At 41.5% G+C, this 14880-nt stretch overlaps 1 protein-coding gene across 7 annotated transcripts in view; it reads right to left on the bottom strand.

Annotated features, from left to right (window-relative positions):
* The window catches only part of SLC6A5 (solute carrier family 6 member 5), a 54157-nt gene that overhangs the window by 28842 nt on the left and 10435 nt on the right, over positions 1 to 14880 (bottom strand). For all 7 annotated transcript variants that reach the window (XM_039535564.1, XM_039535566.1, XM_039535562.1 and 4 more), the window contains 3 exons: positions 10403 to 10537; positions 7518 to 7621; positions 4546 to 4670 (listed from right to left, as the gene is read on the bottom strand). In XM_039535564.1, the coding sequence (XP_039391498.1) occupies positions 4546 to 4670; positions 7518 to 7621; positions 10403 to 10537 (364 nt within the window). The remainder of the gene's footprint in view (positions 1 to 4545; positions 4671 to 7517; positions 7622 to 10402; positions 10538 to 14880) is intronic.

Genomic DNA, 14880 nt, shown 5'->3' with positions numbered 1-14880 from the left:
GTAAGCAAATAATAAAAATATCTATTTCAAAAGTAACCCAAAGACCAGAGCCTCTGTTGGGAATATGGAAATTAATATTGAAATATGAAAATTAATGAATGTCACAAATAGAAAAGTAACATTCCCTAACTGGAGGTGGATGCAGAGGGGGAAAACAAATCGTTAGTACTCCAGTCACAGAATACTCAACAGTACCTTCCATTCAAATGAAACTGGAAAGAAACCAAAAAGACTATTAAGCTTCACTGCATGAGAAGGATGTCACACATACTCCAGCATATATCCAGGAGAAGAACATACCAAAATTGTAGGCCCTTGATGTGAAAGAATAGCATTCAAGGCTCATGAGATTATAACCAAGGATGGTCACTAGCTACAATCCCCCGGGTTTCAGCTGCCTTCATTAAATATAAAGGCAGCGCACCGTTCCCCAGATGCTACTGTCTATTATTATTTGTATTGTGGTAGTGCTTACAGGCTCTAATCAGCATCGGGGCCCCATTGTCCTAGGCAAACATATAATGGAAAGATGGACCAGGTAGAAAACCAACAAACTTATACTCTGTTGATATATATGTTAGTATTTGAATAAAGCTGTAATCCTTGAATTTCAAAGCTAAATATCCCTCAGATTGTGGGACAAGCAACATCTTATTGCAAAAATGCAACATTGCAAAATGTGTTCATCATGTATGGTTGTGTTACAAATTAGATTATTGGGTTGGGTTTTTTAGGTAGGGACTGAATGATGAATGAATGAAGTGTTTTGTTTGTTGCTTGCAACACTGATATATAGTTGGTGTTGGTGTCAGTCCCCCCAGGCTTTTAAAGAGACAAGCTGGGTGAGGTAATATCTTCTATTGGACCAACTTCTGTTGGTGAGAGTTACACAGAGCTCTTCCTCGGTTCTGGGAATTTCTGCCTTTGCAATATGCAGCTCTCTAAAGCACTCTTTGCTGTCTAGACATAGTACATTGCAAAATGTGTTTCATCATGCTGTATGTGGTTACAAAATAGATTAGTGAATTGGGTTGCTTTAGGTAGGGATACTGAATGAGCCTAATGAATAGTTTTACTGAATGTTGCAACCACTGACTTATATACAGTGTTTGTTGTAGTGCTCAGTCAGCTTTTAAAGAGAAGAGCTGCTGGGGGGGGGAAATCTCTATTGGACCAACTTCTGTTGGTGAGAGTTACACAGAGCTCTTCCTCGGTTCTGGGAAAGTCACTCTCTCTAGTCTCTCAGATTATAATTAAATATAGTTCTATCTGTTCAACTATATATATATTATTTAGGGTAGGAACTGGAAGAGATGATCCCTGGGGGTGGGGGTGGGGAACAGGTGCAGTATATGATTCAGAAAGGGGAATGGTTTGTGACTCTTGACCAGCGGGTCAAATCAGCCATTTAGAAGAAGTGACCAGAAGTTCAGTGAGTCTCTGAATTGATAGTGAACTGGGTAAGATCACTGAGCTGCCTATGACTTGCTGTGTGTTCTTCTTGTCACAGGCAAGGTTGCTCAAAGATTCTAGGGAAAGTAGAGGGACACATTCCTGTTATGTAGAATATCCAGTAAAGAAGGTTGAGATTTTGATATCTCCCCCAGTGGAATCTCTAGGGCCTCTGCAATCCTTTTCATGAGATCCTGAAAGGTCTTGAAATCATCCATGTAGAATGGCGGGAGGGAGAGGATAACAGCCTTGTCTAGTGAAAAGGATGATTTGTGAGAACGAGGAGTCTCCTCCTCTGCACCTAGCTGTTGCTCTTCTGGGGGTCCTTCCGGTGGAAGGGGACTTGTTACTGGTGGTGGTGTTCTTACTGGGCCCTCTGCATGAGGTCATGCTGTAGAACTGGTCACCATTTGGGGCCCAACAGTTCCAATGAGCCCACTGTGATAGGACACAAGGAAAAAGGGACAAGACTCCATGTTTGCTCTTGGCAGGATTGCTGGGTCATTTGTTTGCCGGGGGCGGGGAGGGTGGCTCTTCCTCAGGATGCACCTCAGGGAGGGAGGCTGGAAGGGAAAGATGTTGGAATCCTGTGTTGGAATCCAGAGGTCAGTGGTGGAGCAAGAGGTGTCAGTACAGGGGGGTTTGGTCAATACTGGAGGCCAGTGAGGGACCAGTAAACACATCAGTACCAGCGGTCAAGCCTTTGAAGAAGGATGTGCTAAGACAAGTGGATAAATCAGTACTTGGAAATCCCTCATGGTGTCCCTTGACAGATAGGGTTCAGTATGCCTAAGGGGGGGGAGAACAGTGACCACATCATACCAGTGGTCAACCCTTCATAGAAGTATGTGGAAGGACTGGAGCCTGTCAGCTTCAAAAAGGGTAAGTCAATACTGGCAGACAATCCCTCAACAGAGGGGATTCTGGCTTTTCCAGGATGAAGGGGTCTTTGTGAGAAAAGATCCTGGACAGTACTGGTTAATCTCGATGCTATTTCTCAGGAATCAGCACATCAGGCAGTATCATGGATGGTTCTGTGCACAGTCTACTGTGGCCTGAAGAAGACACCATTGTCAATGGCTTTGAGGCCTTGGTCTTGGAGGAGTCCTTAAGCTTAGAAGTCTCGGATTCTGGTACTGATACCAATGCCCCTTGAGATTGCTTACTGGAAGGTTTCTTGGTATGCAGCATGCTCCTCTTAGGTGGACCCAAGGTCTCAGTACCAGAGGAGGTAGAAGCCTCAAGGTACCCATACCAGGATGCAAGGTTTCCTTTTTCCCCAGGTTGAGAGGATGACTTCCCTCCTCTCTGTCTTCCTTTTTGGAGAATGGGGTCTCTTCCTTTTGGATAGTCTGGAAAACTCTGAAGGGCTCCCAAGGTTTGTGCTTAACATAGCTGGAGGTGGGGCAGTCACCGGAGCATTCTGAACAGCTCAGGCAAAAGTTTTGGGGGTAAAGAGGTGGCTCTTGAACCATGCAGGCCACAGCTACCAAGGGCCAAGCTGAAACTGAGGCCCCACCCAGGCAAAAAAAGAATGGGGGGAAGAAGTCGCACCAAAAGCACAAAAGTTGTGCTAAACAAGAAAAAGGAAACAAGAAAACTGTATAGCTACCAAGCGGACACTGCAACACTCCCTCTCAATCCACAGGCAATTGAGAAGAAACTGGAGCAGCGACACATCCCTCTCTCCCTATATATCCTTGTTCTCAAGCAAAACAATCCATAAGGTGCAGGTGAAGACCCACAGAAACTGCTAACAAAAAAAAATCTCTCTGATCAGGAATGTACAAGCACATGCACATCCTGACATGGAGCACCCACAGGCACAGTAAGTCAAAGGAGAATAGCAATTATCCCTCTTTGAGGCTATTATAAGATCCTCTCAACTTCTTTTCTCTGTCCTGGCCAATAAAGCTCCTACCCCCCATCCCATAAACAATCACCAAATCACAAAGCACCAATTCACCTATCACTTGTACTCACTCTATATTCATACATTCATACTCACCTCTGTCAATCCAATCCATACCACTCCCATACCACCCCTCTCCATTAGCCAGCCCTGCTCACAAACCTCTCCCTGGTTCCACCTTTCAGAACCTCATGTTCCCAGCTTCTGAACTGACCCCTAGCTTAAAGCCCCTGTCCCTCACATCTCACCGCCAAATCAGCAACCCCTTTTAACTGTTACTGGATCTGGGCAGTGCCTAACATGCACCACATCAACACAAGTCCCAGACCCTGGAAATAAAATCTCTAAAAAGCAAGCCAGGTGATTGAAGGATGCATATTTGTAATACCATCTGGAGAAAACCCCCTCTGCTAGGCAGCTTTCCGTACTTTCCTGCCTCCTGGGTTGTAAGCAACCAATTTGAGCTGCTGCAGGAAGCCAACAGAGCTCTCTTCCATCCCCTTTGGACTCCCCTGCCCCCACACACACCAATCTCACAGGAGAGGAGAGAGGAGTAGGGAGCGGAAAGAGCCCAGCAGCTCTGCTCCTTCCTTCCTCCCTCCTTCCTTCCTGTGATCAATGGGATGGCTACTTGGGCCTCCCTCCCTGCAATATCCATCCTGGGAAGGGGGAGAGGGGACCCTGTTGCAGTCCCCCCAAGCATCAGGGGTGAGGAACCCCAGCAGCTACAGGAGAAGAAGGAGGTGAAACTGCAGGAGAAGGGTGCAGAATTGATGGAGGGAGGAGGCAAATGTGCAAGTGATGCTAGACACCCTGCCCACCCCCCACACCCCACCCACACTTTCTTCAATCTCAACTGGGCCTGGGGGAGCAGGAGCAGAAGCAGCAGCAGTGGGGGACAGACTGTGTCTGCTTAGAGTATATATAAATTTCTGTAGGCTAATCTGAATTAGTCTTGCCGGGGGCCTGAAACCCACAGTCTTGCTTTGTTCTGCTGCCTAGTGCACTGCAAGAGGTCCTGGTATGGCAACTGGATTTCTCCAGCACATACTGCAGCCATACTCCCCTATTCCAACTGATGCATGTTTGCAGTGCAACAACAATACAATTAAAGACAGATCATTGAATACACTCATACACATTTTGGAAGCTGATCTAAGCAGGGGGGGCAAATACTGTACCTTGGTCTGCCACATCTTCAATATCTACTTTGAGTTCATTTGCCATGAAGCCAATAACTGAAAAGATGACAAAGCCTGCAAATATACTTGTGGCGCTGTTGGTGCATGTGACTATCAATGTGTCCCTGAGGAGAAAAAGACATGTGCCAGCTTGCTTTAATATGTAAAAGAGAGCTTTGTAGACAGTACATGTGCTTCAAGTAACAAACGTGCACAAGCAATAAAAATATTGATAAAGATACTTCCCACCCAACCACACATCAACCCCTTTTTCAAGGGAATGTAGTGCTGGTGAAAGATGTCAGGCTGACCTGGAGACAGAAGTCTTTGGATGAGCAGTTGCCACAAGAAGCAGCAGTACAAGATTCCCTGCACTGACTCACCAACGTAACCCATCAATGTTCTGGAGAGAGCTTCTCAAGGGCTAAGCAGGACATTCAGTTCTCTTGCCCTTTCAGTCTTTGGCTCCTCTGACGAAACTGCCCAATAAAGCTATGATGAATTGTGATGTGGGGATTTTATTGTTTGTGATGTGGATACCTGTCCAACAGATTTTGTGTAGGTCGCCAAACAGCCATGACTTTCAGTCAGTTTGTCTTTGCTGAATTTAAACCAGACATCTCAATGTGAAGTTTTCCATATCCTGTATCATTCCCCCAACCCCCCACATCTAGTCCCTCTTTCCAGTTCTTTCTGATACGGTGTTCATTATCTTTTCAGAGTTGTGAGGAGCAGCCTCAGGAGATGTGTGTGCCCGAGTAGTGGGCTTTATCCTTAAGCATGTGTGACTTTATAAAGAAGGAATCCATAATGATCTCCCCTTCAGAGTTCTCACATCCTGGCTAAGATGTCTATTCTGCCATTAATACAGGCATGTGTCAGACTCCCACTTCAAACTTTATGAATAAAAAAGCCCCTTGTCAAAAATTCAAACCCTGGAAAAAAAGTTTTTCCAAGTTGGCATTGAATTGCTCACAGTCTCACTGACATTTACTCATTAGACCCAAAAAAGAAAAGCTATGTAGAAAGCCATCAAGATCCACACTGAGCTGACAGCATCCTGGAGTCCCTAATGGAGCATCTGTTAAATGAGATAATACAATATACGATCATTCTTCAGTTCTGCTGAAGGTAGATAACGTTCTGTTTGGAAGGAGATCACTGTGTGCTAATCTTGTTCCAAAGGAAGGGTTTTGGCTGGGACAAGCCTCAAAAGGAGTGAGAGACAGAAAGTAGGAAGCATTATCCATTGTTTCAGTTAAATGGACATGATCAAAGAGTTTTTTGTAACACATACCCTAAATTTTGGGCCTAAGAGGATTTAAGCAAGACTGGTACAGTTATAAATGGTTTCATGAAGTTTAAAAAAGAAAAATTATTTTCACTTACTTTTTAAAAATAATTACATTTGCCCTTGCCATACTAGAATGAACCAATTGGAAAACAAAACTGATTATATAAAGAGAAAAACTAATGTCTTATTTTACCGTCCAAGCTGTGTGATATGTAAAATTAAACCAACAAGTGAAAAAGCACTAAGCTTCTTAAATTTCTTTCAGCTTTAATCCTATGAGATTTATTAATAACCTAAGAATTTTTTTGAGGTTGTTTTTTAAAAAAAACTTGGTAGTGTACCTTTAATTCTGAAGTTCAGCAAACATTTTCCAAATACAGTAAGCCACTAGCTAATTAATACACTAAGCCACCAGAACAGGAAGATAACATATTGTGTTTTCACACCTGCATGTTTTCCTTATGTTTTGGAGCACTGTTTTTCCAAGGTTAGAGGAGTCCAGACAGCACTAATAAAACCAAGACATGGGCCCAAGATTTTTAAAAAACAAAACCTAATATTAGAACTCGGAGGGTGCTGTTGAGCCCTCAGCTCTTTTGAAAAATCAGGCTACATATTTAGGTGCCTAATTAGGAATTTAGGAGACTAATTTTCAGCTTTATTTTTTTTAAAAACTTGGTCCAGGGACTTAAAAAGATACTCAGAAACATACTTACCGGGTAAGTAGTGCCAAAAACGTGCTAGGTGCTTCACAGCTGTTAAGGATAAGGTCCTTGCCCTAACAAGCTTACAATCTAATGTCTTGATTCAGAAAAGAACTTGAAGATACGCTTAAGTCCATTCCTATTCAGGACAACACTTAAGTATGTGCTTAAATGCTGTTCTGGATAGGAATTCTTTCCTGAATCAACACCTAATCACTCCTCTGGAAATCAATGGGAGTTTTGCTTCAATGGAAGGAGGACTGCTTCTTAAAAAGGCAGTATCAGTGAAGCAAAGGAGGGGGGAGGGCAGAGCAATGTAACAGCAAGTGAGTTAATCGTTATTATATTGCATGGATCTTAATAATTATGCTTTTTTAAATGACCATTTCTTTTATAGGATTTCTGAGTAAAGAAATAATCTGAGTGAAGACAACTTTTTCAACCAATGAAATAGAACTTTTTCTTTAAAAATAAAAATAAAATAAAAAAAGTCTCCTAAGTTTGTGACCTGGGAGAAATTTTTTAAAAAATAAATGTAACATTGGTGTAAATGAAACTACAAGAGTAATAAGCAGCCTTGTTAGAAACAGGAATCACATACGTAAAAACTGAGTGTTACCCACTCACACGTCTCTCAGTACAGCTTGACCCTCACCTAATTGTAATCATGAGTTGCGCTTCAACAGAGATTACCAATTGTGCTGGATTTCATGCCACTGCCCAGAGTCCTTGACAGCTTTCTGGATTGCTTTTCATCCTGGGACTGACTGCTTGTAATGAGAACAAATGTCCCACAGGGACTATGGTGAGCTCAATGCACATTTTGAGAGTGGTGGATTTTGAAATAAAAAACTACAACAAAAGGAGACTCTTTCCAACCAGATTTCAACAAATCAGAGGAAGATCACATTTTTGGATTTAAACTACTTGATTGTGTGTCTTGAATAATATTGATTGATTTAATCGCTCCATACCTGTAGCAATTATTATGGAATTTGTTATATGAAGAGAGAGTAATTAGACCTCCCCACGCAGCAGATAATGAGAAGAAAATTTGAGTGGCAGCGTCTTTCCACACCTAAGAAAGCACAGGAACAAAAACAAACAGTGTCAGCTTCAGTGAAGGGCTTTGAGCAGACTAATGAAATCAATGGTGCCATTAAACATTACAGGTAAGGTGTTAACACAAATGGTTTAAATAAACTCAAACACAATTGATGTTAATAAGACAGCAATTTATGGCCAAATTCTGCCCTCAGCTGGATGGTGCCTATTTGATAATTGCACATTAGCTTGAACAAGAATGATGCACCTACCTGAAGACAGACTAGAACCTTTGGCAAATATAGAAAACAGATATTCAGTGAATTACATTCTGTATAAAACAGAATGGATTTACCTGTGTTCAACAAAGAAAATGCAGATCTAGAGAAAAAAAAATGTTCAGTCAATACTAATAGGTTATCTATCATATCCCCAAATCCAGTCAAAATGGCATTTTCTCCTCTTGATGCAAGGAAGTAACTCCACTTTGTGTTAGCTTAATTACACACCATGAGCCAAGTTCAGCTCCAGTTTCAATGGGAGTTGTGGGAACTCACTGCCGAGATCTGAATTTCATAGAATCAGAGGAAAATACAGCTGGGATCAAGGCTTTTAAAAATATCAGACACTGTCCATGCTATAGGTCATTATAGATTATTTTCTACAGAACATGAGCACAAGCCTCAGATGCATTTATGGGCCTGATATTCAAGTGCTTAGCACGTGCAGTGAGGGCCAAATTTTCAAGAGAGATCAGCACCTCATTTAGTACAGCAGGTCAACATTTTTCAAATGTCTGATAATTTTATTACATCAAAATTTTAATATTTGATTTTCAAACACAAATAATTGAACCAAAACTTGTCCAAATGTTGGGGTTTGTGTCCAGCAATAAAAATGATTGTCATTTTTATCATAACTGAAAAATTTCATCATATTTTCAAAAGTGCTTCAGTCCCAGCAGCTCTCACTGTGACACTTGTGGCCAGATTTTCAGAATTTTTTTGGAAATCTGTCCACTTATTTCAGTGTATAAACTGGAGTTGTGCAGAAAAGATTTACTACTCGCTACAACACAGGGTTGTAGCAAAGTAGCTATGAAGAAAAAAGCCACCCATAAAACCTAACCAGAAGGGAACAGTTTTCCAGCTGTGTTTCAGATACAACCAGTGTCCCAACATCATGTCAGGGAAGATGATTTATGTCCTGGAAAATTGGTAGATTTTCTGAGATCTCAGCAATTTGAAACCAAAATCTTGCTACAACACCTGAACTGATTTCAATGTTAATTATCTGAACCTGAACTCCAACCCTAGCTCAGACATGAATTTGATCACTAAAATCTAACCTAAACTTAATATGCCTCCATGGATGAATGTTCCTCCATGGCCCATCTGCGAATCAGTATCAAAGTAAACACATTATACATGTACATCTTTGAGGTTTTAATTTACTAGCTGCTCTAATAAACTACTTGTTTTCAAACATCAGTTCAAACTGTATGGGAGGGAGCCATGTTGAAAGCTGAGAAATAACCTTTCTTCCAATCCTTTCCAATTCATGTTCTAGTGGTTAGCAGTACATATAGATATCAAAATTTCTTCAACCCTAACCCTTATATATAGTTAGGGGTTCTAGTTACCTATGATATTGGTTATAACAGATGTTCTATACCTGCACATTTGCACTTTATATAAAGCAAAATTACTGATGGAGTAGAGTTACATAACCTGATCTGATAGTGATCAAAGTAGGATTCACTTTTCAGAATAATCTTAATTTTTTCCAGTGTGTATTAAATCATCTACCATGAACCCTAAAGTAATCTACAAAAAAAAAAAAAAAAAAAAACCACCACAACCTTTGGTAAATTGTTTCAAGGATTAATTATCCTCACTGTCAAATATGTACAATTTATTTCCAGTCTGAATTTGTCTAGTTTCAACTTACAGCCATTGGATCATGTTAGGCTCTTCAATCTAGCAGAGAAAGGTATATTACTAAATAGGTGTTCCCCATATAGATACTTATAGACAGTAATCAGTCACCCCTTAACCTTCTCTTTAAGCTGAGTAGATTTAGCTCTTTTAGCCACTATAAGGCATGTTTTCTAATCCTTTAATCATTCTCGTGGCTCTTCTCTGAACCCTCTTCAATTTATCAACATCTTTCCTGAATTGTGGGCATCAGAACTGGACATGGTGTTCCAGCAGTAATGGCACCACTGGCAAATACAGAGGTAAAATAACCTCTCTACTCTTACTCCAGATTCCCTTTTATGTATCCTAGGATCGCATTAGCTCTTTTGGCCACAGCATCACATTGGGAGCGCATCAGCTGACTAGCCACCAGGACCCCCCACATCTTTTTCAGAGTCACTGCTTCCCGGATAGATTCCCCCATCCCGTAAGTATGGCTTATCGTCTTTGTTCCCAGAAGTATACATTTACGTTCAGTTGAATTAAAACACATGATTTTGCTTGCCTCCAGTTTACCAAGTGATCCAGATCACTCTGTATCAGTGACCTGTCCTCTTCATTATTTAGCACTCCCCCAATTTGTGTCATCCATCACACTTCTATTCTCAAATACCCTGCTTGGGGAAGTCACGTAAGATACACACCAGTCACCGTAACACGTCTTAATGTAACACAATGAAACATACAATAAATTAGTGATATGAGAACAAGATTCCACAGATGACATTTTCAAACATCAATACTCCACATCTCAAATATGTTTGTAATAAGCAGTAATAAGTCTGATAGGGAAAATAAACTCATATAAAGTGTTATAAGTGGAATAATGAGCCCACCATAGCATCAATTAGTTTCTCCCACTTAGGCGTGATGAAATACCAGATTCCAGCCCCAGCTCCTGGCAAGGTTACTCCTCTGATAAGCAGGATGATGAGCACTACATAAGGGAATGTAGCAGTAAAATACACGACCTAGAAAGACCACAAAATGTTATTGATTTGGATCTGTATGAGGAGACAAAAATAAGAGTAGTCCACCACTACCTAGAAATAGCAATTTCCCAGCCACATACATTGACAAATTAGCCCAGAGGAGGAGCAGAGTGGGAAGACAACAGGTTTATTTCCCAGGGATCCTGACAATGCTGTCACTGTTACACCACTTCTTGCTAGTGGCAATAGCAAAGGCACTAAAGATTAAGTGCAGAGAGCTGGGGTGCTAGATAGTTAAGGGAAGGGCTTTGGAGCAGAGCCCAGAGCTGGAGCATGGAGCTGCTCCAAAGCAGTGGAGCTGCAGGTTTTTGCCTGGAGCTGGAGCACAGCTCCCAAGCCCGGGGAAAGGGGAAGAGATAAAAGTTGGAGTTTACAACCAAATTCAAACATCCTCAGCTGGTGTAAATCAACATCGCTCTATGAGAATAAAGTGAGCTAGGCCAATTTACACGGGTGAAGAATCTAGCCTCTCTCATTTTCCAATATTGACTAAATCTGCAGTGTTTTTGTTTGCACTTCTTAAAACTTATATAGAATTAAAACATTAATTATGGGCCTGATCCAAATCTCATTGAAGTCAGTGGAAATAATCCCATTAATTTTGGATTAGGCCCTAAGTATCTAACGGCCTGAACACATTTGATCTATCATTTAAATTATGAATTATTCAGTACACTGATATGTAGAGTTGTTCCAGCTGGTCATATAAAAAACGCTGAGTGAATCAAGATCTGCTACAGGCTATGGTGTACGGTCTAAAAACTGAAATCTTTTATATCCTGCAGCTCCTGAATCTCTTATTGGGACTGAGATCCTCCACCGCAACCCCCTTAAGTGAGATGACTTTTGAACATACCTTCGTAGCTTCCATCTCACTTGAACCCATTGGTACTCCATTGGTAGCCTACTCCTCTCTGTCTCCTAAGCTTTTGTACAAGGAACCCCTGCTGGAGAGTTTCATTGGAATACATGGAGCATCCAGGGGCCATAAATTTCGTATTTTTTGTCTCATTGCAGTGTTAATACAAAATTATGATTGTGCCAAAGCATAATCATTTATACAGTTAATAACCATGCCAAAAAGACAATACTATAAAATCATTTAGTTACCAGATAAACTTTAGTGCTGGGCAAATAAATTAATGAAATAGTTTACTCAATACATTTCATCTCTTTTTTTCAGCCTACAAACAGATCACAATTTTCTGTGTTTACTCATTCCAAATTCTACATGAATTTCAATAGCAAATAATTCTGTCCCTGGTCATTTGGTTGTAAATATTTAAAATTTGTGCTATAACCGTTATGTCACATGACTTTTAATGAGACATATGCTTAAGTCATTTTTTAAAGGAATTTAAGCTCCTTAATCACTTAGTTATGAAAATATGTATAATTATTGAATATTTGTGTTCATGGGATGTGTGGAAGAAACATCTTAACAAAAGCACAATCTCAAAATCTGTATTGACTTTAATGATACTAGAAGCATTTTTCATGGAACTTCAGTCAATAAACACTCGGCACATTATTAACACGGTTATAGATAACATGTACATGAATGCATCATAATTAATATTGATATAAATGCATAGCAACTGAGTAAGCCATGACTAACTGTGTGTTTTGGAGTGTTTCTGGTTAGGAATCTTGATATTGATCTCTTCCAAAAAAAATAAAATTTGAAAACACCTAGATTTTGAGTTGACAGTAGACATTGCACCACTGAGTTATTCCCAAAATAGATACACTGTTTGGACTTTCCAGTCACGTGTAATTCTGTTTTCACTGAATAATAATTACTCATCAAAAAGGAACATGCAGTTGCAAAGCTGGCCAGTGGAAAATTGCAGTTAAAAGAAAAATAAGATGCTGCAGTTTTCAGATACCTGAAATATGCCATTTTTCTAATTAATTAAGGTGAAAAATAAGATTGCCACTGTATGGCTTCCTAATTCAGTGTACTGCTTCCCGTATTATGTTAGACAGTTTTTGCGACAAATATCTCCAATTAAAAAATAAAGTAGAAAAGGAGATAATTCTACATCCCTTTCTTTTATTTCATTCAAATTGCTTTTAAGATCTGAATTTGGCTTGTACTATTTGAAAGGTAGCATGATTAAAGAGTGCATTCTACCAAATGAATGCCCAGCCCCAACTAGACACAAAGGACTATTATGAAAACCCTAGGCACCATTCATCCCTAATATAACTCCTTTATTGTCAGAGGAGTAACACTAGACATGAATGTAGCCCAGTAACTAGAAAAACTGGATGGCTCAGCCTTTCATCTCTAAGGGCTTGTCTACATGAGAAAGTTGCACTGCTTTAAAGGTGTCATTTTTAAACCTATTTAGGTAAATTGGTACAGAAGTTTGAATGGGCACTCATTTCAGTTTAAACCAGGCTCATTTCAGTTTAGCTGCAGCTTTGAGCCAGGTCACTATAGTCCTCCCCTTCCAAGGTATCACAAGTCTTTCAGGCGGTGAACCCTACAGGACAGGCTTGTGGCAGATTGGTAGGGCCCTGGAGCTTCATTACTTCTGGCCAGACTGTACCTGTTCTGTGGCTACGTGGATAATTTCAATCTTCAACGCTGACAAGCCAGAGTTTTTCCATGAACTCTTGGTTCATTAAAAGAACCAGTTTTACAACTATATGCAAGTCTCAGTTTATTCATTTCTGGATCTTCGTTCCCACACCCTTCACAAAGCAACTTTTCCCATCAGACCTGGAGTGCCAAGCCCTGCTCCCACCCCTGGAAATTCCAGCATTGCCAACTTCAAAAGATCAAAAATCATGAGATTGGCCTTAAAATCAGGACATATTAAAAAAAAGATTATATTGTATTTTTTAGGTCAGTCTCTTGATTTTTGAACTCCCCCGTGGTGTGTGCATGTGACAATTAACATTGCCCACTCCCCCACATGTACTGGTGATTTTAGGCCTCTGCTGCAGGAGCTCTCACCCCCAACATCTGCTCATCGCCTGTCCAGCAATTAATCCTGTCTCCCAATCAGGGGTGGCTCCAGGCCCCAGCACGCCAAGCGTGTGCTTGGGGCGGCATGCCACGGGGGGCGCTCTGCCAGTCACTGGGAGGGTGGCAGATGGCTCCTGTGGACCTCCCACAGGCGTGCCTGCGGAGGGTCCGCTGGTCCCATGGCTTCGGTGGAGCCGTGGGACCAGTGGACCCTCCGCAGACATGCCTGCGGGAGGTCCACCGAAGCCGCGGGACCAGTGGACCCTCCACAGGCACGCCTGCGGGAGGTACACCGGAGCCGTGGGACCGGTGACCAGCAGAGCACCCCCCGCAGCATGCCGCCGTGCTTGGAGAGGCAAAATGTCTAGAGCCGCCCCTGCTCCCAATCCCCTGTCAGTTTTCTCCCTACCCAGCCCCTCTCAGTTCAGCTCCATAGCCCCCATCACCACCATCTCAGTTCATCCCCCCTACTGCATCAACCCCTACCATCCTCAGTTCATCCTTCCAGCACTCACCCCATTTGCTCAGAATCCATCATCAGTCCAGCCCCCTCCACCCCATCAGCCCTCATCCTCTTCATTTCAGCCCCTCCCTTGCAGCCTCCAGCCTCACCTCTGCTCCTTAGGGTTCTTCACCCTCCCCGGGCCTGAGGGTGCTGAAGTGGGGATCCCTCTCCCATGTCCCAGGCTGGCAGGGGAGCAGCCACTCAGGGCCATCAGCTGGAGCCCTGGCTGCACATAGCATTTCTAAGTAAAATTAAGCCTCACTTTTAGAACTCTACATGTTAGGCTTTTATTTGATGCTTATTTGAGGTTGGCCCTACTCTGCTTCTATCTTTCTCAGATGAAGTTTCTCTTCCCTGCTGGGGTGTAGCCAGCTGTCTCTTGTTAGCTTGCTAGCTTTGTTTATCTGATATGTAAATGAATTATTTTCTTTCAAAGTACTTTGGAATTTACTGCCCAGTGGAGAAACCACATTTCTTTGTTTAGGATAGGGTAACTAATGTTTGATTGGAAACACATTTGTGGAGTGGCTGAAAAAAAAAATCCTGACAGAAAGTTATCTTGTGAGACATGAATGAGGCTTAATTTTAGTTAAAAATTGTACCTCTTGTACTCAATTTGAAAGAGTTGTCATGTCTGAAATTCCATAGCTACAATGTAATGACTATTTCCTGAGAAACAAGGGGTGTCTGGACTCAGATTTGAACTTGACTCCCCCAGTTTATGAAGTGAAGTTGCTTAATTTCCATGACTGCAGAAATGATTGTTACTGCAATTATGGGAAATGTCTATGCAGAAGTGTCACTGTAACTGTTAATGGGGCTTTCATTATGAACACT

This window comes from Mauremys reevesii, linkage group 4, assembly GCF_016161935.1.
Source record: "Mauremys reevesii isolate NIE-2019 linkage group 4, ASM1616193v1, whole genome shotgun sequence".
Taxonomy (NCBI): Eukaryota; Metazoa; Chordata; order Testudines; family Geoemydidae; genus Mauremys; species Mauremys reevesii.
Note: the sequence above shows the minus strand (reverse complement) of the source record. Positions and strands in the feature narration are given on the sequence as shown.